General features: G+C 39.5%; 1 protein-coding gene across 8 annotated transcripts in view; it reads right to left on the reverse strand.

The window, feature by feature from the left end:
* The window catches only part of SEMA4D (semaphorin 4D), a 149,368-nt gene that overhangs the window by 48,054 nt on the left and 73,999 nt on the right, over positions 1–27,315 (reverse strand). For 5 of the 8 annotated variants that reach the window (XM_089491178.1, XM_089491163.1, XM_089491170.1 and 2 more), the window contains 5 exons: positions 25,127–25,241; positions 10,649–11,009; positions 4,903–5,048; positions 3,358–3,420; positions 1,748–1,846 (listed from right to left, as the gene is read on the reverse strand). In XM_089491178.1, the coding sequence (XP_089347304.1) occupies positions 1,748–1,846; positions 3,358–3,420; positions 4,903–5,048; positions 10,649–10,739 (399 nt within the window). In that variant the 5' untranslated portion in view covers positions 10,740–11,009; positions 25,127–25,241. Of the gene's footprint in view, positions 1–1,747; positions 1,847–3,357; positions 3,421–4,902; positions 5,049–10,648; positions 11,010–16,048; positions 16,123–25,126; positions 25,242–27,315 lie in introns of those variants that run through there. The other 3 variants (XM_089491145.1, XM_089491153.1, XM_089491159.1) reach the window with 2 other exon arrangements.

Here is a 27,315-nt window from a genome sequence, read left to right on the forward strand (position 1 = left end):
TTTTTAGAAAGCAAATGAAAGGAAGTGAAAGGCTGAGGTAGCAACAAGACATGAAATATTGAACAGCCACAGGGAAAAAATGGTGTTAACGAACAAAATTCAGGAAGAAAAGATAGACAAATGTAATTTGTGCAGGAGAAGAAAAGTTATCTGTGTCATGAAGAATGTGTCTATGTCTGGATGATCATATCTCAGCCCATAACACTTTTGCTTGTGTATACTGCCCCTCCACAGCATGCATCAATCAAACCTGGAAGTTATTACTTAATCATAATTCCCTGTTTCATCCAAGCCATAAAACTATGGTTATTAGCTTTGAAACAAACTAGAATACTGAAATGTAATTTGGAACTGGTTTCTTTTAAATCTGGTAAACACCCAGTTTGGTTAAAATAGGAAGTGATGGTTTAAATGTAATTGCTAATGCCCCATCCAAGTCCCTGCTGAATGTTAAATTGATAAGTCTATAAACTCAAATGATTCAGTAGATCTACTCTAGTCGGAACAACTAATTTTAGACGTACGTTTAGATACTTTCCAGTCTTATATGGAAGAAATAAAGGGACTATGTGTACAGACAAAAGGAGCTTGCATATCTTAGTTTAGGGGGGGGGGGGGGGGGGAACACTGATATGTCATAATCTGAACCAGGCTAATGAGTTAGGGAGAATATACCTATGAAGAATTTTGAATGCCAAAAAAATCTTCCAAGGAAAAAAGAAATCAGTCATGGCAGAAAGCTGTTAAAAGGATAAGTTGCAGCAATGAAACTGGGAAGTTATTCATACATGAATAACATAGTCAGCTGTGGCAAGGACATGGGAAAGGAGAAATTCTAGTAATGCTGTAGAAATGATGACAGACAGACTTACAGATAAGAGAGACAAGAAAGGTCACAGTCTAACATCAAAAATCCTGTTCTTGGGAACAGAGTAAGATCCAAGGAAAGAAGAGTGATGAAAGAGTCAGAGACATGAAAAGTAGACAGAAGTGTGGTTTTTTAAAGCACAAGGAGGACATCATTATGAGGCATTCAGCAATATTGTATATCCAGGAGCTGACAGAAACAAGACAGGCAAAGAAGAGAGTCAGAGTATTTAGGAAGAGACACAAAAGAGGTGTCAGGCACACAGAATATTTATAGGGTTTCTCAACCAAGAGTCCCTGGAAACCTATGTTCTTTGTTAGGTTGCTAATTCCAGGAAAGATTGTGACTGAGGACCCCCCCCCCCCCCACCAACTATAGATATAATAATTTTTATGCAGGGCTTCCCTGAAACCCGAAAATTATTCCACAGGTTCCTCTGGTGTAAAAAGTTTGAGAAAGGCTGTTTCATACCACTTGAAACTTATATACATGACTATTAAAAGAGAATTAAGAACACCTAAAAAAGGAATGGAAAAAAGCCTTATGAGACACCATTTACTGAAAAATGACCACTATAATCCAGAATACAATAAAAGTCTCAAGAAACAGAAATGTTGGTATGTGCTTTGTTCCCTGTTATCACACAGTACCAGAGTTGAGAAAAGTTATTTTTTGTATAACAGTTCCCAGAATCCCCAAGCCATTCACTGTCAGTGTCCATGCTGATTAAGGATTCTGTGAATTGTTATACAAAAAAGAAATATTTTCAGAATTGTAATCCAGATGTAGTCTTCCTAATCTCTGCACTATACTGCAGAATTGAGCCTTTTCTAATGTTTTTGCAGTTGCCGCTAAAAGCAAATGCATTCTCACACTTACCAGATGATCACAGACTGGCTGAAATGCATTGGTTCCACATACATAGAGCAAAGCATCATTCAGTTGTTGTAAGACACGGATATAATTAAGGCACTCTGTCTATAAAAGGGAAGAAATGGTAGAAAAGAAAAATAAAAGACTTTAATAAACTTCAATCTTGTTGTTTTTATTTTTAAGAAATTCAAGTAGCTACTTCAGTTCAAGCACATATGAGGAAGTAAGCTCCCCTGAAATCAATCAGGGTTGTTTCCCTCTAATTAAAATAAGGATGGTAGTTGCCTTTTCCATTTCATCACCAAAGAACTGGAAATAATTTAAAGAATAAAAACAGCGACAATATGTAAGACAGTCACAGTGTATAAGAATATCCTGATTGTTCCTCATACACCAGTAGTAGGCATCACTAGTGGACACGATAAAACACACACCAATGATCCATAAAAAAAATCATTTATTGTCTTTCTAAGTTATACTAGCATGACTTCAATCTAAATATTGTTAACCCCATGGTAGGAAGAAAGTCTCATAAACCCACTATTCATTTGCTGACAAGCTTTCCATACTATCTTTAAACAGCCTTCAGAGAATGAAAGTTTATCAAAACAATGAAACAAAGTAATTTCATTAGAGTTTGGCAAGATTTCCACAGATCAAACAATATACAGTGACTTGCCTCTTTTTCCATGCATTTGAATCTATAATTATTCTGTACGAAGCAAGAAAATTAGCAATGTCTCAAAATCAGTATTTGTTTCTTCTCTAATTTTGAAATTGTTTATCCTGGAAATCCCTAAAATCCCTACTCTTGAGATGAAGCATTGCCTTGCAATAAGGATTTGGCATTTAGAGTGGGGGAAAAAAGTTAAGGCTTCTTAACTTGTAAAGAAAGCCACTACTCAAAAACTGGATTCTGTATTTGTGCAACAAATCAAAAGCTGAAACTAACAGAGAGGAGAATTGTGTATTTCCAGTATAGGAAGAATCTTATTCTAAACCCTGCTTGAGTCACCCTAAAGTAGCAAAAAGAAGGTGAAATGCTAATGGACTTGTCCTTTAATGAGCACATGACCTCAACCCACTCATCTATCTCAAAAGTGTTGCAGCACAAAACCAGGCCTGCTTGCAGACTGGAGGATGAAGACTAAAGGCAGAAGCCTGGGAAGGAACTGGCTCCTTTTAACACTGGCACTCTGCATTTAAAACGGGATGAAAGAGGGGGTGGGGTGGCCCTAATATTTTCTGGAAGAACTGCTAGGCAATAAGTAAACAATAAGTATATCCAAGAGCTTGGAAACATTACTTTTTTGGACTATAATTCCAGAATCCCTTGGTCAGGATGACTACTGGCCATGCAGCTGGGGAGATTTTGCAAACTGTAAACCAAAGAAGTAACTTTCCCAAACTCAGATATCACAGAGCTACATAGAGGAAAAAAGAAATTGTTCAAGAAAATGATTTGAAAGACCCCCCCCCCCCAAAAAAAAAAACACAGTGGAATGACAAAAATAAAACTGATGCATGTTTTTATTAAAGGGTTACATGACCCTGGTGTTATTAGAAATCGTCTCCTGAAAGTCAAAGTGATGAAAAAATTGGCATTATCTAGTCACCTGCTTGGATTTGCCCTTTTCTGCACATCTAGTTTTCTGGTATTCTGTGACCTTCCAAAACACCTGGGGGGGGGGGGGGAGAGAAGAAGAAATAAAAAGTTATCCTCAGCATTATCATTAACAGCAATTAGTATTACATCACCATACACAATAAACAAATGGAGTTGAGCAATATTTATCAAAATCCATATTTGTCACAATCCAACATATTTTTGCTCAATTTACCCCACTGTTTTTTTTATTTGTTGTTGTTGCTGCTATGTGCCTTCACGTCATTTTCGACTTACAACAACTCCTAAGGTGAACCTGAGCTAATAAATTAGATAAGCCAGGTGCTATACTCACTGGGCCCAGTGAAGTGGTTCAAATACTAGACTAGGGGCTAATCTACACAATTAAAATATTTCTTATTACAGTCAAATACAATGCGATCCTGCCACACACAATTCACAAGAGTGTGGGCTTTTTATGGAGGGAGTACAGGATTATTTGCGGAAATCCACAGAAATGCACATTATTGTACATGTGGCCATCCGTCTGTTTCACATGGATTCAAATGACTGTGTATTTTTGGCAGAGGGAGAGTGAATAGATGCAAATTTGCAGAAGGCAAAGACACAATTAACAGTTGATGCGAATATGTGAAAATCTGCAGTGATACCTAGACCAGGATTTGAATCCCTGCTCAGGTAGGGAAACCAATTGGGTGGCCTTGGACAAGTTGCACGCTGTAAGCTTTAGAAAAAGGTAATGGCAAACCCCATCTGAACCAATCTTGTCAAGAAAATCATGTGATAGGGTCATCTTAGAGTTGCCATATGCAGGAAATTACTTGAAGGCAAACAAGAATGACAACAATAACCAAGAACAGTCTCATTAATGATGTTTATGTGTGGATGCTGGTCACAAGCACTCAAGGCATATGAGTATAAAACAATGAATTGTTTGCACTTCAGATCGTAAATACAAGGTTGCTATGCATTTAGACCCAGGAAGATCAAAAATAGCTGACTACTTTTGTCTGGTAAAAGGAACTCTATGCATAAAGGATGAAAAGAATAGCAACTGAATTTTAAAGGTTTATATAAACCTTTATATAAGCAACTGCTATGATTCCATTAAAATATTACTAGCATTGTACTTCCTGTTTAGATAATCTTTAGAAGCATGCATAATCAGAGGTACTGCTAAACACAGTTTTTAAGAAATTAAGGGCCGATACAGACCGGCACTAAAAGCTGCCTAGTGGGTGGTGTGACGTACACATGACGAATGCCTGGACGCCGCCCAGAATCCACCCGCTGGCCCACACACAGGCCAGCTTCATGGAGCTCCAGCAAAAAGCTGGATCAAGGCCTAAGTGTGTGGTTGCCTCAGCCCCGATCTAACTTTCTCCGGGGCAGCTTGAAGCTGGCCCTTCAGGGCTGCCTGTTTCAGCCCAAAGTCCCATAGACCTCAGTGGGCCTTGGATCTGAATAAAAATGCTCATGATTCTATTGTTGATTGGACGCATGTGTGTATGAAATAACAAAATTGCACACCTACCTCTTGTTTTTTTTCAGAAATATTCAATGAATTCAGAGCAAAGATGACTTCTCTAGCTCCTACATACAAAACTTCTTTGTCTTCATTTAGTAACAAAGTTGAATAGTTAAATGTTTCTGGTTCCTGAAAATGTTCTAGATGAACTTCTGTTAAAAATACAATAATTTCAGAGCATATTTTAATTCAAAATTTGAAAAACCTCAAGGCAAATGTTAAGTCAAAAGCTGCCTGATTCCCTGCCCTGGACTTGACAAATACCAATATATCATAATGAGCTAGAATAACTAAGCCACAGCATGGAAACATCTATATTAAGACCACCCTAAAGGTCTAAGTCATAAGCAAGTGTTTGAGTTGCTCAGAACTAAATGTTGACCAAGCCTGGAAGGGGCCGTGGTGGTGGTAGTAGAGGAGACAAAGCATGGCATGGGATTATATGTAAGACAGAGAGAAAACCTGTTCCACTAGCAGATGCCACTGTGCTGGTGAACAGAAAGGCGGGTTACAAACGGCCCTCAAGGGGCCGTTTTCCCGCCGCCGCCATTCGCTGTGTAGGGAAGCCCCAGCTGCCAGACCGCGAGGCTTCCCTGCGCAGCAAAAAAGGAGCGGCGAAATGCCGCTCCTTTTTGGAACGCGGAAGTGGCGCTGCGAGGGGTGGAGTGCGTCCTCGCAACGTCACTTCCGCCGCGACACGTCTGGACGCACAGCGTCCAGTACGTCAACATGGCGGCGCCCATGTGGATGGGCACCGCAAAAAAGTACGCGCTCCGCGCGTACTGGGAGGAAGGGCTGTCAGGAAGGTAAGAACCTTCCTAACCCTAATACGGCCCTTCCTAACCCTAGTACGCGCGGAGCGCGTACTTTATGGCGGTTTGTAACCCGCCAAAGTATCAATCTTTGGTCTGCAGTTTACCACAGTTTTAAAATGGAGTACAAAAGGAGCTAGGTAGACTTTGGCTGCATTTGCACTGCAGAAATAATCCAGGTCTCAAACTGACAGCCCAAAAGGAGATCGGGCCGATCCGGGGGCAGGGCATGCACATGATGCATGCCCCTGGATCATGCGAAGGCCACACTGGGGCTGCCTAATGTGGCCCAAACCTGGCCGCAAAAGGAGCTGTTTTATACTGCTCCTTTTTGCAGCCCGTTTAGGAACACAGCAGCAGAAGCCTCCCTCAGGACCACGGCATCTGGTTGCCGAGGTCTCAAGGCAATCAAAGCAGGAGCAGCCTCTGGCTTCTCCTTCTGCCCTGTCTGCCTCACCCCCTAGTTGGACACCATTTTAACTGTCACAGATCAATGTTATGGAATTCTGGGAATTGTAGTTTTGTGAGATATTTAGTGATCTCTTTCAGAGAGCTCTGGTGCCACAACAAACTACAAACCCCAGGATTTCATAACACTGAATCTCAAACTGGATTATTACTGTAGTGCAGACGCAGTCATAATCAGATTAACCAATCTCCTGGACAGATATCAGAATGCTATTGGAATGAGATGGTAAAATTGTTTTCTGTCATCTGTAAGCTTTCGTCTGAACACACTGGTTCACTGTGAAGCAGAGAGCTCACGTAAAGAGAAATATGGTAGCTTTTAATATTCAAGGGTAGATGATCCTATCTATCCTATTCATCCATAAGATCCACTGAAATTAATGAGATTTAGCTAGTAAGGCTTAGTCCTATTGATATGATAGTTCTACTGATATGATAGCCATGTTTAAGTATTTGAAGGGGTAACACGTTGAGAATGGAGCAAGCTTGTTTTCGGCTGCTCCAGAGACTAGAACATGGAAGACTGGATGCAAGTTACAGGAAAAGAGATTCCACCTTAACTTTAGGAGGAACTTTCTGCCAGTAAGAGCTGTTTGACAGTGGAACACACTCCCTCAGAGTATGGTGGAGTCTCCATCTTTGGAGGTCTTTAAACAAAGGCTAGATGGCCATCTGTCGGGGATGCTTTGATTGTGAGTTCCTGCATGTCAGGGGGTTGGACTGGATGGCCCTTGTGGTCTCTTCCAACTCTATGATTCTATGATGCAATAGATTTACTCTAAGCACAGCTAAATCTAGATCCAACCTCTGGAGTTAGATATATGATTAATTTTACTTTAATTTTACTTTAGCTCGCACAGTTATTTATTATAAGGTTTTATGATTTTATGAGGGAGCAATACAGACATCCATCTTTAGTTTGCCTCCACTCTATGCATTTTCTTAAATTGCTTTTTAGTTAACATGAGCAAGCAAGAAGTCAAGAGAGCCGGTGGATGTAAAGGCATGAATTTTATTAACCCATTCCCCATTTTAGAGCTCTGTCTTAATATTTCCTTCTTTCTCAAAAGCACCATGTAGGAAGAATATGGAAGGAATGAAGAAGAAAAGAATGGTAATTAGCAGTAACTTATTTTTCAAAGTTTCCTCAAAAGTTTTTTTAAAAAAAGGTTATAACTGAAATTACAACAGAAAATGTACTTATAAAACACATTTCCAGACGTAAAGTTTTTGCTACAAAGTTCTGAACTGAGGCGGGTTACTGAGGACATCCCAGTTTGGAAAAGGGGTGTCTCTTCTAGATGCCCCTTGCCCTATCACGGACTCAGTCCGTACAAAATAGCGGCACCCTGTTCATACGGGCGCTGCCATTTTGACGTAACGGATGCTCTGCGTCCGCACATGTCACCCCAGAAGCGACGCCGCGAATGCGCCCTTTGGCACTCGCAGCGCCTCTTCCGGGGCCTGAAAAGGAGCGTGATTTCTGCGCTCCTTCTCTGCAGCGTCCGGGAGCCGCATCGTTTAAAGGCTGAGGCTCCCTGATGCTGCAAGCGGCAGCAGAGGGAGAGCGCTGCAACCCGGCGGTTTGTAACCTGCCTGAGTTTCTGCTCACATTACTCAGTTTTGTACAAAATTCTATGCAAAGAACTACAAATTTGTCTCATTACATTTAACCCCCCTTTATCACAGGCATAGATGAAGTAAGGGGCGCAACAGACTGGCATAAAAAGCTGGCTTGGGGGCATGGTGTACACACAATGGATGTCCCCAAGACCCTAGGAAGCTGGCCTCAAGCCGCCCGACTGCCCAAATGTGGGCTGGCTTCCGGGTGCTCCACCAGTGCACGCCTCACACTGCCAAAGCAGCTTAAAGCTGCCCATGGGTTGCAGCAGGTGGGAAAAACCCTCTTTCTGCTGGTCCCAAAAAGGAGCAGCTCTTTGCCGCTCCTTTTTTGGGTGGCTTCAAGGTGGTTCCCAAGGCCCCAATCTGCCTTCAGAAGGCGCAACTTGGACCTGCACCTTTGGGGCACTCTTTGTCACCCCTAAAATAACCATGTCTTTTGCAAACAAGCAGCTGACTTTCAGAAATTTTACAGTGACAGGAATTTCTCAATGAAGACACATTTCACCATTCTTTTCCCACAGCCCAAAGAGCAGAACTAAATAATAATTCATACATATGACTTAGCAGAATAGGAGTCTTTTAGGGGCTGATACTGGTAGAAATGAAGAAGTAGCAATCATAAGCAGAGGTATCTTTAAACATGGAGGAAAGGCTTTCAATGTATTAGTAAAGGATTTATACTATACTGAACATATCTTATAAGAAAGAAGGCCAGTGTAGAGGCGTAAGACACAATCTTATGAAACTATCCAAGGAATAAAACAGAAGAGGAAGGCTTGAAAGGCAAAACAAGAAGTTTATAGTCATTTATTGAGCCACCAATGGAATTCCCAAAGAGACATGTTAGATTATCATATGGAAACATATGACTGAATTAAGGAGGAAGTGCTGGGGAAGAGAGAGATGAGCAGCATATAGATGGTGCTGACAGACATGATCAACTGACCCAGAGACAGCATGTCAAAAAGCAAAGGATAAAGAACAAATCCTGCAACAACCTCATGGAAGAAAACAGAAGAGTTGCTTCTTGTAGGAGCACTGAAGTGACTGAAGAAACAGAGGTTGACTATCTCTTATTTGAAATGCTTGGAACCAGAAGTGTTCCGTATTTTGGATTTTATTTATTTATTTATTTATTTTGCATTTTGGATTACCTGTAACATAATAAGACATAATGAGGCTGGAGAGAAAATGAGGATCTGTGAAATGGCAGATGATTCGCACCATTTCACAGATCCTTACATCTCTCTCCAGCCGTGTCTCTTTCCAGCCTCACAATTATAGTCCAGATACATACTATGCTAGTTGTGTTGCAGCTCAAAAGGTTTTGGATATTCCAACCTATAGTAAGAAAACCAGCTACAGAAGCTTTCAGCTCACAATCCTTTTGAAGAAATTAGATCACCTTTACAACATCCAATTGAGCAGCTATCAACAGCTATAGTACAGAACAGCTGGTGCAGAATGTTGGATTACTTTCTGTTTATTATCCCTTGAGAACTGGATGGTCTACAAAATACAGTTCTTGTTCTTTCTTTCTTTCTTTCTTTCTTTGGATAGTCAGAATGCTTAGTTATGTGTTATTTTAGAAATCAGCTCTAGCAAATGAAAACAGCTTAGTAATGAAACAGTTTCCCCAAAACCAGGCATCAGAGATATAAATGTTGTAACTGCTCAAACTGGGTTCCTGGCAATACGAGTAAGAACATCCAGCAGTAAGTTTCATCTCTTGGTGCTTCTTCTCCGTTGATCAATGTCACTGGCTGCTATAACCATACTTTTATAAGTACCAAGTGTCATGCTTATCAGAAGAAGAAAAAAACAATTGGAATGGACTCAATCCATTATCTCATTGACATGAAGTAGTCTGATAAACTGTATCAAATATAGAAAAGAATTAATTTTCATTTATTTATATATCAGTACTTTAACCTGAAGCTATACTCGGATGATTTAGTACAAAAAATAAATGACCACGAATGGGGGAAAATTTGGAATCAACGCCATTTAAAATTTTATTCTATACGAATAAAAGAAAACTATTACAAAATAATTTGGAAATGGTATTTAACGCCTGTAAGGTTAAGTCATATAAATAAGAATTATTCAAGGTTATGTTGGAGAGGGTGTCAAGAGATAGGCACTTATATGCATATGTGGTGGGGTTGTAGAACCGTAAGGAAATTTTGGCAAATTGTATTTGAGGAGATAAAAGAAATAACAAAAATTGATTTAGAATTTAGTCCAAAGACAGCGTTATTATCTTTATATGATAAAATTAACTGCACCCAAGTTATAAAGGATCTAATTACAAATTTATTAACAGCGGCGAGATTGATGATAGCAAAAAAGTGGAAAGACCAGGGAAATTTACAAATACAAGATTGGTATAGAGAGATTTGGCAAATAGCAATTAATGATAAGTTAACTAGTGAAATTAAGTTTAGAAGAGGAATAATCAAGAGAAGCAATATGGAAAACATTTGTACAAAAAGTTTTAGGAAAAGAAGGAGGTGTTTTACCAGCAGAGGAAGAGTTACAATTCTGGAGATAGAGTAATAAGAAGATAGGCTCAGGGGATGGGGAGCACTTGGGGGAAGGGGGGAATTATGAAAAATATATGATGAAAAGAAATATGAAGTAAAGTTAGATAAAGTAGTAAAGAATGGAATATAAAGGGATATATTATATGTATGGGGAATATAATGTAAAAGTCTTTTTTATATATTATTGTAAGGTGAATTTAATCAATATTTTATCAATTTATTATAATAACATGTATTAATTTCATTCTACCAATAAAATTATAATTAATCACACACAAAAAAAACCTGAAGCTATACTCTTACCTTTGTGTTCCCAAGTGATCCGAGGCACTGGACCAAGTGTTGTTGTCATTCCAAGAAATAAACTCACAACTCCATATAGAACGAGGGCCATGTTATGAGTTTTCTTCCTGGGTAAGTGCAGCAATGAAAGTTCATTTGGCAGAAAAGCTTAGAGAGTTGAGCTTAGAGTGTGTGTGAAAACAGAGACATTATTGCATTAAATTAATATGCTGCAGTTTCCAAGTGTCTTTTATCTGATGGATCACTTCTCCAAATGAACATACATTTGCCACACCAGGCAACAGAAAGGACTTCCAGAATGAGCTTCAGCAACTCTTCCACTTAAGCACATGCTTCTGATTAGTTGCACTGGTATATAAAGCTGCACACATAAAAGGTAAAAAGAAAAGGAAGTGGTCAATAATTTTTCAAACTACACTTTTTCCTTTGTTAATAAGTGTTCCTACCACAAATGAGTCTATTATTATAAAAGAAAAAAGCAGAAATAGCCACAGGAAGCTATTAACCATATTTTCCGTGTGCTCTCAACATTCATATCTTTTTAAATTTATTATTCATTGATAAACACTTGCAGAAAGAAACATGTTGCAGTGGTTTTTTTTTTAAAAAAATAGTCCAAGTTACACTTTAAAATTTTAGCAAAAGTACAAACTAGAATAATATATTGTAATTTGGGCTATAAGCAGCATTATGCATTTCTATGAAGCCCAGATACTTTTAAAAGAATTGGATGAATTTCAAGCCTTTTATTTTTTCCTCAGTCTATGTGGTGGTAGGGATAAATATGAAAAAGTAAATTCATTTTATTTCTAGCATTCCAATTTTAAAAACATTTAGAATGACTTTTGAAGGGTCATCCTAAACATTTGAAGGCAGGGTGGATAAAAACCACAATAAATTATTTAAGACTTTTACTAGACATTTTCTTAAGATAAACATAAAGGTAGTCCCTTGACATGAATGTCTATCAAATCCAGTTATCACAATTGCTGGGTTCTACAAGATACTATCCAGAATTATTACCAGGATCATCTACAGAACCCATATGGATAGCTGATTATGCTTTTCCAGAGGGTGATGCTGGGAGACAACTGCTCAGCCTTCTGGCAGTTAAGTTACTATTGTAAACTGCTTTGAGTACCATTTGGGAGAAAGGCAAGATATAAATCAAATTAATAATAATAATAATAATAATAATAATAAGGATTTATTTATAGCTCGCCCAACCACATAGAATCTGGGCAGGTTACAACAATAGCAAAAATGCATAATTAACAGTTTCAATAAAAACAGCAATACAAATGTAAATCAAATACAATACAAAATACATAGCAAGTAACATAATAAATCAATTAAAAATGCAAATTAATTCCTTCACACCCCATCCCAATCCTGAAATAAACAACAATTACATAATTTGGAGTCTTAAAGTAAACATAATCCAAGATACTAGACATAACAATGTGAGATAAAGAATCCAAAATACAATAATATAATAATAATTAAAGTACAACATATCAATCTAACTAATTCGTACAATTCTCTCCTGACAGCAAAAATCATAATACGGTATAAAACAATGATAATGCATAACAACTAAAAACCATTATCCCTAACTTGCACTAGCATTAACAACAATAAAGAATATAGTTCTAGCTTCTTTCCCATTATTTTAACATCACCATGAAACTGCTGGGCCAAATCATCCAGAGATTTGGAGTAAATGAGGTACTACCAGCATACTGAAATCAGTCTTACTCTTACTGTTTAAATTATTTATATTAGGACTAGGTATGATCTCTGCTCTCAAAATTATCATGCTGTTCAGAAATCGTTCTTATCAAATAGAATACTAAATCTTAATGAGAGCTTCAATTTAGATCTTAAGATCTAAAAAAACCAACTAAGGGGCAAAACAGATTGCCCCTTTGGAGCGGTGTCCTGCTGCCCCTTTCCCCGCTGGATCAGGGCCACAGCAACCACACACTATGACACCAATTCAGTGCTTTGCCGGTGCTAAAAAGAATGGCAAAATGCCCTTGCTGCTGCCATGGCAGCTTTTTGGCACTCCTCTGGTGCAGTGAGTCTAAACGCTGCACCAACAGAATGCTGTAATGCCCCCTGCCATGTGGTTGGGCTCACGGCCACAAAACACTATGAACCCATGTCGGAGCTTGAACCCAGTCTGTTTAGCCCTAACTGACTAAACAGACCGGCCCAAAGGGCTAGTGTTAGGGTGAAATGAGGTGTGTGTGAGATGCACAATGCACACCTCGACTCCACCCCAAGCCACCATCGTACCACCTGCCTGAACACACGGTGGGCAGTGTTATGGCATTCTTTTGGTGTCGGTTCAGATGATGCACACCAAAAGGAGTGCCGGAAAGTGTCGCCGCCATGGCTAAGGTGCCTTTTTGCTGCTCTAAAAAGGAGCAGCAATTTGCTGGTTCTTTTTGGTGCAGCAAAGCGACGGACCAGGTCTGTGGCATACGGTTGCTGTGGACCCAATCTAGTACTGAAAGGGGCAGCATCAAGCCACTGTTTCAGGGCCGTCTGTTTTGCCCCTAACTGCCCTATAGTTACTATTTAGCAAGAATACTCCCAATCAAAAATCTCTGTGAGAAAATTCATTTGTGTATTAAATGTATATTCTACTACCCACTAAAAATCATGGACAATGTGCCTTATTATAAAATCTATTTTTAGAAAATCTGGATTTAAAAACAATGTAAAAGTGGGAAAAACCCACAAGAAGCACTTAGAAAGCACTCAGATGTGCTAATTGAAAGAAAATGGGCTTGAATCTTTATAAGTCATCTCCTTCTATGACATATAACTTCTCCAACCCAGTGGGATAGCTTGGATTGCTAGAGATACAATTTTCTTTGGTTCCCTCAATGAGAATCTCCTGACCGAGCCCTTAACATTATCATCTATGCATCCTTGTGCACATCAAAGCGCACATAAAATGGCTGCTCCACTTGGAAGGTTACTGATGCATGGAAGCTTAAGTAAGAATATCCTTGTCGCAAAAATGATCAGACCAAGGTCTATCTAGTCCATCATTGAGAAAATGGGCATAGACTGGTCTAAACCCTTGCACTGTCTTCTCATCTTCACTTCACTAACCAACTCTGGAATCTTTTTAAAACATGGTTGTTGCTTTTTTTTAAAAGCTCATCCAAATGGCCTTACTGTGTTAAGTCTGCAATGCAAGGCCCTCTATATCAATGCTACCCCAAATACTGGTCCATGAACAGCTGCCAGTCCACAATGTGTTTCCAGGAAAGAAGGAAACAGTTGTCTTCAATTGGTACAAATATGGTACCAATCCTTCACACATGGGGGGGGGATCCTGCCAGTCTGCCTCTCAATTATTTAAGAAGCACTGTTCCATATGACTACCTTATGGTGAGCTTTAATGTGTGTGTTTGTACAGACATGTTTTGGTATCCATGTGATCCCTGCTATCAGGGGCTGGGATGTCCAGCTATAAAGGAATGGGCAGCTTTTGCCCTGTTACAGCATCTGACACTTTACATTTTTCAACAAGAATGAATTATATGAACAGGGACATTTTTGGTTAACTCAGAGTAAACCTAGAATCTTCCACAGTTTTAAAGTTGCCTTGGGAAGATAGAAGATGGAAGTTATATGTGAACTTTCTCTTCTCTATCTTGATGTTAGGCTGCTGGGAGGCAAAGTATCAGATACAGATTGCCTCTTTCTTATTCTCAAAGCTAATGATCAGATAAGGAAGGAGTGTCAATGTATCTTAACAGATTGCTTCTCCTCCCCCAAAACCAGTTCTCTTTCTTCCATTTCTATGTCATGCTATGAGTATGAGCAAGACAATGACAGAACAGAAAAAAGCATGTTTTATGGTGTTAAAATCCCTATCCTAGCAACACTAGCTCATGAGGCAAAGATGATATCTATCAGACTCTCTTCTGTGCAATAAATACTGTATATCCAACTCTAGGATTCTATGATCCTATGTCCTACATCCCAATATTCTCCTCAAGAAGGTACATATGCACTAGGCACTTTAAATTGACAATAGATTTTTCTTTTAAAATCCTGAATTCTCTTTATGAGATTGTTGTCTTTCTTTGCTCTTACCATCTTTTCTCTCACACACATCCTCTCCCCCCCTCAGTTCTTTTCTTTCTTTTTTTAATGTGAAGACATTTGACTGTATTGTTATAAAAGGGAATTTCTTATTAAAACCTTTTTCATATGCATGAATATCTGGCTCTAGAACTTTTGTGTCTTCTGAGCATTGAGGCAAGAAAATAAGAAAACACTTCCCCCCCAAAAGTGGGCTGAAGAAAGGTGTCCTTGGCATGAGGTTGAGGACTATGCTCATGTGAAAAGCAGCCTATGGTGCCCATATGGAAACCCAGCCCTAATTATTTCCTTGGGACTGTTTGTAAAGATGTTGTCCATGAGTTGGATGACAGTTACAGATCCCTCCAGATCTGAAACAGTCAATGTGTCAGCACACAATAAAAAACTTGCCATCAGTTTTTGTCAATATTTATTATTCCCCAAGGATTTTAGGATGTCATAAATGGTTCACACATCCACATTTTATCCTCACAAGCAACCTATATGAGAGGTCAAGGTTGGAAATGTGGGAATGACTAAATGTTATGAAGTGAGTTTCATGGCAGAGTGAACATTTTAACAGGATCTCTCTGACAGCAATTAGTGATTTAAGGGAGAAAATGTAAGTAAAAAACAAAACACACACACTCAGTGATAGATGCACCAATATTTTTTTAAAATTCCAATATATTTCAAGAATCTCTAAGAAAAGAATTATTGTCTTTCTTGATTATTCCAAGCAATCATTTTGGGGTGATATCAAGGTTTTTTCTTGGAAACAAGGCTCTCTGAAAGATATTCAACATTTCCTCTCAACTCAGCATGCCCTTCAAATCTTCTAAATATAAATGCAATTCCCAAGATGCATTATATGGTATTCTTGGCCAAAAGGCTCATTTAAAAAAATCAGCATATGGTCTAGCAATTACTATGCATTTCATAAATTGTGGCATTCTGTTTTTTTACACAAGTTACAGATACTTGAAAATTTGCCAACCAAATAGAGTTACAGTGCAGTCTTAGAGTGCAATCTTATGCACATATTCTCAAGAGTAATTTTCCCAGTGACTTTATGTGAATTCCAGATAAACATGTACAGAACTTTAGCTGTAATGTGTCAGCTATATACATTTATTGTATCTGCATAAAATCGGTAGCTTTGTTGGTCTATTTATTTCAGTTCATTTTTCATTTTATGACCATGTAAAAGGTGAGCCAGTAGAAGATGGTAACTATGGCAACTAGAAAGCACTGAGCCATTCTGACATCAAGATGGATACTTCCCAATACCTTACTGGAGTCTTTAAGGAAAGACAACACAGTCTTTCCTCTATAACTTGCTTAAGTCACAGTGGCTTCCTTACAATGTTTTCCTTCCTTCTCCTTATTTTCCACTACCTTGTAAAACCAAAATAAATACTATTAAAATCCCTGTCTTATATTAAACCTTTGCCTCTCCTGTCCTTTACTCATGAATCATCTCCGGCTGGAAGACCTGAAATTAGGGTTGGTTGGTTTAAACCAAATGATTTAAAAAAAAACCAAAAACAAACACACACTCCTGTTTCTTTCTTTTTTTAATTGATTATTCAGATATATATATATTAAAGTCTGGCTATTATTACTACTTCCAACCCCTCTTACTGGAACAACGATGACTGATAACTTTAACAGTTTATTGGCAGCTGTTCATTGTTAGACCAGTATATTCAGTATCAGCTGCTTCTATTTAATCACTTTATTTTATAGTACAAGAAATGCCATTCAGTAACAAATAAGTTCAACTAAAACAATTCTGACTACTTTCTATATTTTATTATGTACAGCCTACGCATATTCAGATTTAATAAGAATATCAAGCAGTAAACATTGCTGTATTATTGAAAGATGTAAATCATAGCAAAGCCTAGTAACTTTGGACTGTTACTGTTAGGAAGCATTAAAATATGGTTAATCAAGCTTTCTAATACATAAAATAACATTTCACAGTATCAATATAATAAGATGAGTTCAATTTTAAAGCATCACAAAGAAACTGGTTTAAACTCCCCAAACTTGGTTTTCAGGTTTCCCTCCCCATTCTACCTGAAATCCAAACTAGATGTTAGCTATGCAGCTAAATAATTTATCTTTTCTTAATAAACTAAGGCCTGTTACAGACTGCCAAAATAAAGCTGCTTTGGGTCTCTTTGGAGGTATGCTATTTAAATGATGCATGGGTCCTAAGAGTCCGGAGGTCGCGCCAAAGCCACACTCCATTCCTAAGCACTGGAGTGCAGCTTTGGTGCAGCTTCCGGATTCTTAGGGTGCATGCATCATTTAAACAGCATACCTCCAAAGAGACCCGAAGCAGCTTTATTTTGGCCGTCTGTAACAGGCCTAAGCTTCTTTTTCCAGAGGTGGAACAAGCATGTGGGGAGGGGAGGCATATCACTTCTCTCTCCGATGTGACAAAATCAGACATTTTTTCCAAAGTGTTTTAGCCCTATGAAGAGAGAATTTGGGATCTGATCATGGTGGGGAGGGGAAGAGATACATTAGGCTAATGTCCGGTGATGAGAGAGGGTCAATTTAATCACACAGCAAGTCTTGGAGGGGCTGCATGCAGTTTGCAAATTGTGCATTTTTGCTCTACAACAGAGGGTGGCCAACTTCTGACGATGTGAAAGCCATTTTTGCTGGGCATATAGAAAAGGCAAAGGCATATTTGTAGCATAAAAGAACCGCCCATATATGCTGCATATTTTATATTATGCTACTCTCGCCCGTTGTAATTAGTTTTAATAGTCTATTTAATAGAGTGATTTTGATAGTAATATGTTTAATTCTTTTTTAAGGTGAGGTTATGATATATTGTATTGTGTATTGGATGTTTTTATACTGTAACCCACTCTGATTGCCTTATGGTAGAAGAGCGGGATATAAATAAAAGTTTTATTTTATTATTTTATATGGCCACTGATGAAAAGATGAGCTGATCCGCACAGTTCTGCACTGATAACTACTTGCATTTTTAAAGCAGTAGTATACTGATTACAGAATGCATGCCATGGAGACCATGCCCATTTTGCTAGCTTTTAGACAAACAGGGAAAGAATTGTTTATCTTCCAGTGCTTTCAGTGTATAGCATATTTTACTACCTTTGCTTTGAGAAGCTGATTGAGAAAAAAAAATCTGGTCTGCCATTTCACTGCTTTCCCCCAAATTATCTGTGTTTTATTGTCCATTTTATGCTTATTTTAACATTATTGTTGTTAGCTACCTTTAGAAGCTTTAAAATGGAATTACTGAAAATTACATGGGGTTTATTTGTGATTTTTTCTGGATTTAATATCAGTCAGTCCTGATAAGACAGCATTGCCTATACAATTTTTTTTTAAAAAAAGACAAATTTAAAACAAAACAAAACAAAACAGAGAGTTCATACAGTGGGATAAATAGTGTCTAAAATGAAGAAAGAAACGAGAAAACACAAGAGAATAATACTGTTGCAAGTTCTAATGCAACAAACAGATATTTAAGCAACAGATGTTACTGTATAATCTCTTGTTACATGTAATTGGGAATCTGACAAATGGATCTGGGCTGTGTGGTTCTCTCTCAACAATATGTTTATTTTTATTATTGTGCTGTAGTTCAATGGCACAATGAATAATCTTTGTGTCAAGAAAAATTAGTAGGTGTCATCACAACATACAGCTGGTAGAGTTAGTAGTGCTATGCACTGCAAAAATATCTATCAAGGCCTGTAGAAGCATACCACACAAAGAATCTAACATACATCTGTTACTGTATATTAATCCGGACATCTGGACTGCAACAGGCATTTGTCTTAAACAGACAGAGACCAAGAGTCACGGTAGGGAAAACCCTGATGAACAGTACCAAAAGAATTCTCAGTCAATCACCTTGTTATCTTACAGGAGCCAAGCATATGCTTCTAGGAAATCCACAAGCATAGTAATGCTTGGCTGTCACTCCCCAAAATCTAGTAAGTGACATTTGAGGCTGCTGAATTGCAGTCAGCTGAGATTGGGAGCAGGAAAAGCGGGGAGTAACTGAGGAAGAGCACCTGTCCTACAATACATTGAAGAGTAGTTGCAAGGAATAATATTTATAAGAAATACTGTATATACTCATGTATAAGTCATTTAGGTAAAAAAATTGACCCAAAAAATGGAGTTGACCTATACATGGTTCAATGCAAGTACGGTCTCTTAACTCTTATTTAAAAGAAGGAACCATCCCCTGGTGAAAAGCAAGAGAATAATCTGTCCTGAAAGCACAGGCCCCTCTACTCTCTCATCCATCCAGTCTTAAGAGTAAGCACAAAGAGTTATGTCTGCTGGAATTTTGTAAGTTCATTGACATTGTATTGCTTTGCTTCATCTTTTAGATCCTTTGCTATATGTCTCTTAAGTTTTATCCTTGACTTATCCATGGGTCATAGCAAAATCCATAATTTTGGCCCCAAAACTTGCCCTATGAGGTTGACTTATAATTGAGTATATATGGTACTTATTTCCAAGTTGCAGGCAATGGTGTAGTGGAACCAGGGCCTGCGGAGCTGAACACTTCATAATATTCTTTTATTTTTAATTATTGGGGATACTGACATCATCTGCTAACTCTCTCGGACTCTTCTGTTCCCTCTGATTAGCTCGAGGGGAAATGTATTTTCCCAGTAAGACAATTATTGAAACTATCCCCATTGTAATCCAAGGTACTTTGGAGTGGTTTGGTCTTGAGCGAGCAAGACCCATTTGCCTTACAAAAGATTTGCTCCCAGCAGAGATAAAAACATTTCAATTTTTATATACATATCAACACAGCTTCCTATAGTTTTAGACTCTACCTGAGGGTGTTGCAATAGCAACTGTCATGATGAGAGCCTGGACTTAAAATATACTACTGGTTGCAAACCTATATTGCCATCAGATGTAGTTAAGTGGTCACAAATAGGCGCGTTACAGACTGCCCCTTTGGGGCGGCTGGTAGGAGCGCCTTTCCCCAGTGTATCGGGACCTCAGCGGGTAGAATGGCAGCTGCTGAGGCCCCGATCCGCCGCTTTCCAGGCCGCGGGGAAGCAGCAAAAGGCCGCTTCCCCGCGGCCTGGAAAGGGGTGTCCTTGGGGCTTCAAGCCCCAAGGACACCCCGTGGCGGTGGGGAGGAGGAGAAAGGGGCCGCTTGGCCCCTTTCTCCCTTGCGTTGCTGGGCGCAGCCGTCTGAAGGCTGCGCCCAGCAACGTAAACCAGTGACACAAACCAGGAAGGAGCTCCGAAACGGAGCTCCTTCCTGCTCCGCGCAAAGGTTGCATTAAGCGCCCTCGCGCAGAGTGATGGCGTCACGTCCGCGCCGCCTCATTTGGAAGCGGCGTGTTCGTCATGCCATCATGGCGGCAGCCGTGTGGAATGGCCGCTGCCATTTTGTGCGCGTGGAGCACGTGCTAGGGTTAGGGGGGTGCGGAAGCACCGCCCCTTCCTAACCCTAGTACGCGCTCTGCGCGTACTTTAATGGCGGTGTGTAACCCGCCTCAGTCTTCAACTATGAATCCCTAGCAGGGGAATAGGACAATCCATGTGTAGACTTCACAGCAGTGAATTGGTTCTCCTAATTTATGTAATTTCAGAATGGAGGAGTTGAAAACTCTTTTCTGATGCAAAATGAGCCCAGAATATCCTTGCCACCTTTCCCAAATAATGTCTTTTTTAATGGGCAGGGAGTTTCTGATATGGGGAGAATCTCCCAAAATACAACACACACACACCCCACTTGTGTTCAGAAATGGCACAACCCAAAGAAAGCTGAACCACCTGTTTTCTCTGAAGATGGCATCTGGTTCCAAGAAACAAATTTTATACCAGGTTGCCTCCAATGAACACAACATTATTCCAACAGAGCTATTCTTTGCCTTTAAAGCTCACTGCATATCTACAGTGTAAGCAAATACTATTATTTATGAGCAAGCATTCAACCTGGCAGTTGGCTGCTGCTTAATAAAATCTGTCTGACAAATCTCTCTGCCAAGAGCTTATTTAATGTGCCCCTTGGGGATATAGAGTACCTTTTCTCAGGTATGCACACCAAGCCCAGCTGATATGATTTGGGGCACAGAGCCAAAACTTACACGCTTCACATACAGCTCCATTTGGCTGCTAAGGAAAAGTCTTTTGCCTTACCATCAAGCTAATAGAGATAATACAAAATCTGGAATCCTTCCAATACACCTCAAACACATGGTAATCATTTTGTTGAAAGGATCTTTTGTAAAAACAGGTGTGTCCTGATGTGCAGCCCCTTTCTAGTGCTTTCCAGTAAAGTAATAACATTTCCAATTATTTATAATCAACCACAAAGAGCGCTCAATTTGATTTGTATTTCTTTAAACTGAAGGTTACAGCTGTATGAATGCACCACACTATTTAAAGCTACTGTTTAGAATCTTGTTAAACACAGTGGCTGGCATCCTGTTAGACACATACAAGCTTAAGTCCAACATATATGCTCCATGTTTCTTCCTGCTTTGGTTGCAGAGGCTGGTATTCTCTTCCTCCCTTCACAACATTCAAAGCACCCTCTCCCTCCAAAAAAACATGCAGCCTCCTCCACACCCATTTAGTGACTGGTGGTGGAGAGATCAGAGAAGGGTCTGTCTGTGTAACTATAGCCAGACCTTCATCAACTGAGACCTTCCAAGGACCCTGGAGGATGTTAGCTGATGATATAGTCATTCTGCATCTGGTTATGAGGGCATGCACACATTACAGCCCATCATAATGACAACCATATGAAGTAGAACTTTTTAAATGGATGAGGTGAGGAAGCAGCAGGAGTTTCCCCCCAATGTGCCAGACCACATTGTTGTTGCTACTGTTATCACCAGCACTATCATTATGCATCCAACAGCTCACTTTCAAGCCCAGCTGTAACCAAGTTCAGAAAATTCAGGCTTCATTAGTAAAAACTCAGCAAACCTTTATTCAGTAACTATGGTGTGTTACAGACCGCCCAAAACGGGCAGTCTGCCACCACCACCATTTGCATCAGCGAGGCGCCCCAGCGGCCAAACCGCAAGGCTCCGTGACACAGCAAAAAAAAAAAGCCCCAAAATGGTGCTTCTTCTTGTGGCGCGCTAATGACGCCACAAGGAGCCAATGGCGCACTCGCGGCGTCATTAGCGCCACGTGACGTGCGGACGCTAAGCGTAGAGCACGCACTTTCCTAACCCTAGTACGTCCTGGGGACGTACTTTACGCCAATGCAGAACAGGCCTATAGCTCCAAACCAGAGATGTTCACTGTCAGAGCTAAGCAGCAAGCACCAACAAATCTAATTAAACTACACACAATTTCAAATTCTCTCTCAGTTCCCTCTTTGTTCTTACAGCCAGATTTGTTCTTACAGCCAGGAAATACCTTGAGCATGCTTGGATCATGCTTGTCTCCTTTACTGTACAATCATACAACCTGTTGCTAAGATCACAATTTCTCTACAATGTTTGTCTCACTGTATATCCCACCACAGAACTGAGTATCTCTAACTCCATCCTTAAACTATCATACCAATTTATTATGGCAAGCAAACTGAATACACAACTCCTGACATACATGGACCTCCACTTTAGGGCACGTGGATCTACACTTCACAATTTGATGCCTCTTTAAATGCCATGGCTCATTTTTACAGTATCCAAGTATTTGTAGTCGTTATTATTGTTGCTGCTACCACCACTACTACTACTGATGCTGCTACTACTACTACTATTATATGGCTTGGGTCCAGGTTATTTGAAGGACTATATCTCCCTTTATGAGCCTATAAAAGTGCTAAGATCATCTGGAGAGGAGGCCTTCTTGGCCTCCCAGACTTTGGAACTCTCTCCTTAGAGAGGCCAGGATGGGCTCGTTGTTGCTCTCCTTCGGAGAACAGGTAAAAACATTTACATGTCATCAGACTTTTATAAACTAACTAGGGTTGGACTTTTAATGCTGTGCTGTTCTGTTTTTAAGGTTGGCATGTACCAACAGGCTTAATATTTTTTAATGTTTTGTGTTTAAACTCCAGAAATAGTTTAATTGTTTTTTAAATTTTATTTTTATGCTTTTATTGATGCTTTTGTATTGTTTTAATATGTGTTGTATTAGATAGGGTGTTAACTGCCTTGAGTCCCATTGCTGGAAGAAGGGCAGGATAAAAATGAATAAAGTAATAATAACAACTAAGCTGTTTAGATATGCTTGCTATCTATATACAGGCCACTTGGGTATGGCTTGTCAGATGTGCAGACAGATGAAGGCTGGAGGGGACATGAAGAGGATAGGGAAAAGTTTCAGGAAGTCAAGCACTGAAAGAGTAGGTGTATATATGGAAAGGGGAACTTACAAGTAATAATCTGCCCAGAACATACAAAAATGCTCCCAGAGCATGGGAGCAATGTAAAAGGGAAGGCCTTTATTGTTTTGAGGGGCTGCAAATCCTGAAAATAGTTTCCTACATGACTCTCCAGAACGATCCAAAGCATCATCTTCTGTCACTCCAATATACAAAGGCCAAGCTTGAAAAATACTATTTTTTGAATCAGAACTCCCAGAATGCTAATGGTAATGCGGGTTCTGAGAGCTGTGTAGACCCCCCCCCCCCCCCCGCTGGACTTTTTCTAAGTTCACAAAGTAGAAGTAAACTACTGTGGGATGCCCAACAATAATTGGTGGGGTGCGGGGGAGCTGCCACAGTGAATGTAGTATTTGCTAAACAAAACTAGCTGTTCATACAAACAAAGCCTTAGCTTCTTCTTCTTCTTTTTTTTGCTTTCCTAAGAACTAACAGAATGTTTCCATAATCATCCCTTGAGCAGCAGGATTCCTACGAGTAGATGGGACATTGGAAGAAGCCTGAGAAAACCAAATGTACTTGTACCTATTTGTACTGTTGACGGTCCTGCAACAAGGCCCTCAGCATTCTTGTGGAGACATCTGTCAAGACGGGTTAAGGGGCTTACAATTAAAGCATCTCATCCTGAGAGACATTTTCTGCCAAGAAATATTGTCTCAGTCACTCATTAATGTGCAAGCAGTGTAGCCTTTTCAGACAAATGATCACAGCAGTCCATTTTAGCAAATAAAACTCCAGCACCATAATTGTTTAATTATATGGTTGTCAAAGCCACAAATAGCTTCTTTGAGAAGTACAAAGATCAATATACATAGACAGACAAGTTTTCATGAGTTTTAGCTGAATGGCTTCCACTACCAGAAAGTGAAACAGTATTTTTAAAAAATCTGACCCATGAAATAACAGTTGGCCTCCCACATTCACAGGGCTTAGGGTGCATAGGACTGCTATACTTTTGTTTTTGCCCAAGATAACACTTTTCTAGGCATCTGTATGTCTTCCAGCACAACTCTGTGGTCAATTTCTGCTGGACACTGACCACACAATCATGCTGGAGGACATACAAATGCATAGAAATAACATACATACATACATACATACATACATACACATTGGGTGGCTGGGCTAAATACAGTAATCTGCAAATAATCTAATCTGTGAATTCTTAACCTGCAAACATGGAGGTATCACCACTGATAATTTGTTCAGAAAGTCTCACCCTCTCTTGCTCCTTCTTTTTTCTATTTTATTCCAGATATTCACCCTATATTAGGCAATATCCCTTCAACACAATAATTTCCAAACCTGGCCAAACGAATAAACAAAGTATGTAAAGAGTAATTTCTATGTATGTAACTGTCTCTCTGTGTGTATTTGTGTGTGGTGTGTGTGGTGTGTGTGTGTGTGTGTGTGTGTGTGAGAGAGAGAGAGAGAGAGAGAGAGAGAGAGAGAGAGAAACTGGTCATATATGCACACAAAAATGTGGTTAGGAACGCTTGCAGACCATTCTAATAGAACAAATGATAGAGAAACAGCATCAACCTTATCAAATGGTATTGTTTATATATATAAACTATATACTTTGTGAAAAGGTCACAGACCAAAAATTCCTTGTGAAAATTCTACATATGTTAAAATGAAACTACTGTATTTTTTTTTCAGCTATCAGTTAATTTACTAATTTCATAAATCTGGATGAAATACTAATACACTGGACCCTTGTTATACACTGAGGCTTGGTTCCAAGATCCCCCGTGGATAACAAAATCCGTGGATGCTCAAGTCCCGTTAAATATAATGACAAAGCAAAATGGTGTCCCTTAGAAAAAATGGAAAATCAAGGTTTGATATTTGAAATTTATACTTTTTTGGAACATTTTCAAACCGTGGATGCTTGAATCTGTGTATAAAAAGGGCCAACTGTACACACAGAAAGAGAAAATGCAGGCAAAGTTTCAAAAAATCATCTATATTACCTGTCACCACATTTGGAACTTTTCAATTCCTTTCCCATGAATCAAGTACTATGTTACAATTTTCTCTATGGTGTGGTAATGAAATTCAGTGAAGGTAGCCCAGAATTCTTCAGTGCTATTAATAAAACAAAAATAAAGAGGAATGTAATTAAAATCCAGTCTTAGAATCACAGAATCATAGAATCACAGAGTGATTGTACCTGAAGGAAAGTGAGGATTTCCTTCAGGTACAATGTTGGATTAGTTTGTTGTGGGGTTTTCGGGCTATGTGGCCATGTTCTAGAAGAGTTTATGGATTCTGGCCATGAAAGCCTTCACAATGTTGGATTAATTTGTAAGGAGAAGAAATTAAGGAATTGTAACTTCATTTTAAGAGACAAACCTCCAATCACTTTCTTAATAGCAACAGAGTTAACCAAAAAGTTATCAGAATTTTAAGAATTATTCTACAAAAATAGTCATACAGGTTACTTATCTGTTAGCGGTGAGTATTAAAGTGAGGAGCTCAAGCAAGCCTGACAGTCAAACTTTCATAACGCAGAATCCCCCACACTAAAATCAGAAACATTTGGCTCTAAAATTCTAAAATGGAATGTAGGTTCTGGCAAGGCTGAGAATTATCTTCTTACTTCTCTTTAAAAGTGGGACATGAGGTTCCTAAAAAAGCAGCTACCACAAGACAGGAGAGCCTTATGGTGACTAACAGTACAAGAACAAACACAGCTTGTATCACCTCTGTTAGACTTTCTTTTTCCCATCAGAGAGACAGGCAGCAGCATGAATTCACTTCCACAGCTCTGCAAGGTTACTTTTTGGACTACAGTTCCCAGAATCCTTCATTAACATGGGCATACTGGCTGTAGGATTCTGTAATCCAAAAAAAGGAACTTTTCCAAATTCTAACTATTCCTCCTGCCCCCAGAGAAGCCCTATGCAAGTAGATTGTAAGCTTGAGGACAAGCCATCTAGTCCAACCCCCCTGCCATGCAGGAAATCTCAATCAAAGCATTCCCGACAGATGGCCATCCAGCCTCTGCATAAAGACCTCCAAAGAAAGAGACTCCACCACACTCCGAGGGAGTGTGTTCCACTGTCAAACAGCCCTTACTGTCAGGAAGTTCCTCCTAATGTTGAGGTGGAATCTCTTTTCCTGCAGCTTGCATCCATTGCTCCGGGTCCTGGAGCAGCAGAAAACAAGCTTGCTCCCTCCTCAATATGACAACCCTTCAAATATTTAAACAGGGCTATCATATCACCTCTCAACCTTCTTTTCACCAGGCTAAAAATCCCCAGCTCCCTAAGTTGTTCCTCATAGGACATGGTTTCCAGACCCTTCACCAATTTAGTCGCCCTCCTTTGGACACGCTCCAGTTTCTCAATGTCCTTTTTGAATTGTGGTGCCCAGAACTGGACACAATATTCCAGGTGGGGCCTGACCAAAGCAGATTATAATGGCACTATTACTTCTCTTGATCTGGACACTATACTTTTATTGATGCAGCCTAAAATTGCATTGGCCTTTTTAGCTGCCGCATCACACTGTTGACTCATGTTCAATTTGTGGTCTACTTGGACTCCTAGATCCCTTTCACGTGTAGTTTCATTCAGCCAGGTGTTCCCCATCCTATATCTGTGCATTTCATTTTTCCGCCCTAAGTGCAGTACCTTACATTTCTCCGCATTGAATTTCATTTTGTTAACTTTGGCCCAGCTTTCTAGTCTATTCAGGTAGTTTTGAATTTTGATCCTGTCCTCTGGGGTATTAACTATTTCTCCTAATTTGGTGTCATCTGCAAATTTGATGAGTCTGCCCCAATTCTGTCATCCAAGTCATTGATAAAGATGTTGAATAGCACTGGGCCCAGGACAGAGCCCTGTGGGACCCCACTGGTCACTTCTCTCCAGGATGAAAAGAAACCATTCTTGAGCACCCTTTGGGTTTGGCCAGTCAACCAACTACAAATCCACGTAACAGTTGCCTTGTCTAGCCCACATTTTACAAGCTTGTTTGCAAGAATGTCATGGGAAACCTTGTCAAAGGCCTTACTGAAATCAAGATATACTATATCCACAGCATTCCCTTCATCTACCAAGCTGGTAATTTTATCAAAAAAAGAGATCAGGTTTGTCTGGCATGACTTCTTTCTCTGAAACCCATGTTGACATTTTGTGATTATGGCATTGCTTTC

Source organism: Sceloporus occidentalis, unplaced genomic scaffold (assembly GCF_023333645.1).
Source record: "Sceloporus occidentalis isolate IW3139 unplaced genomic scaffold, rSceOcc1.0.p SCAF_1, whole genome shotgun sequence".
Lineage (NCBI taxonomy): Eukaryota > Metazoa > Chordata > Lepidosauria > Squamata > Phrynosomatidae > Sceloporus > Sceloporus occidentalis.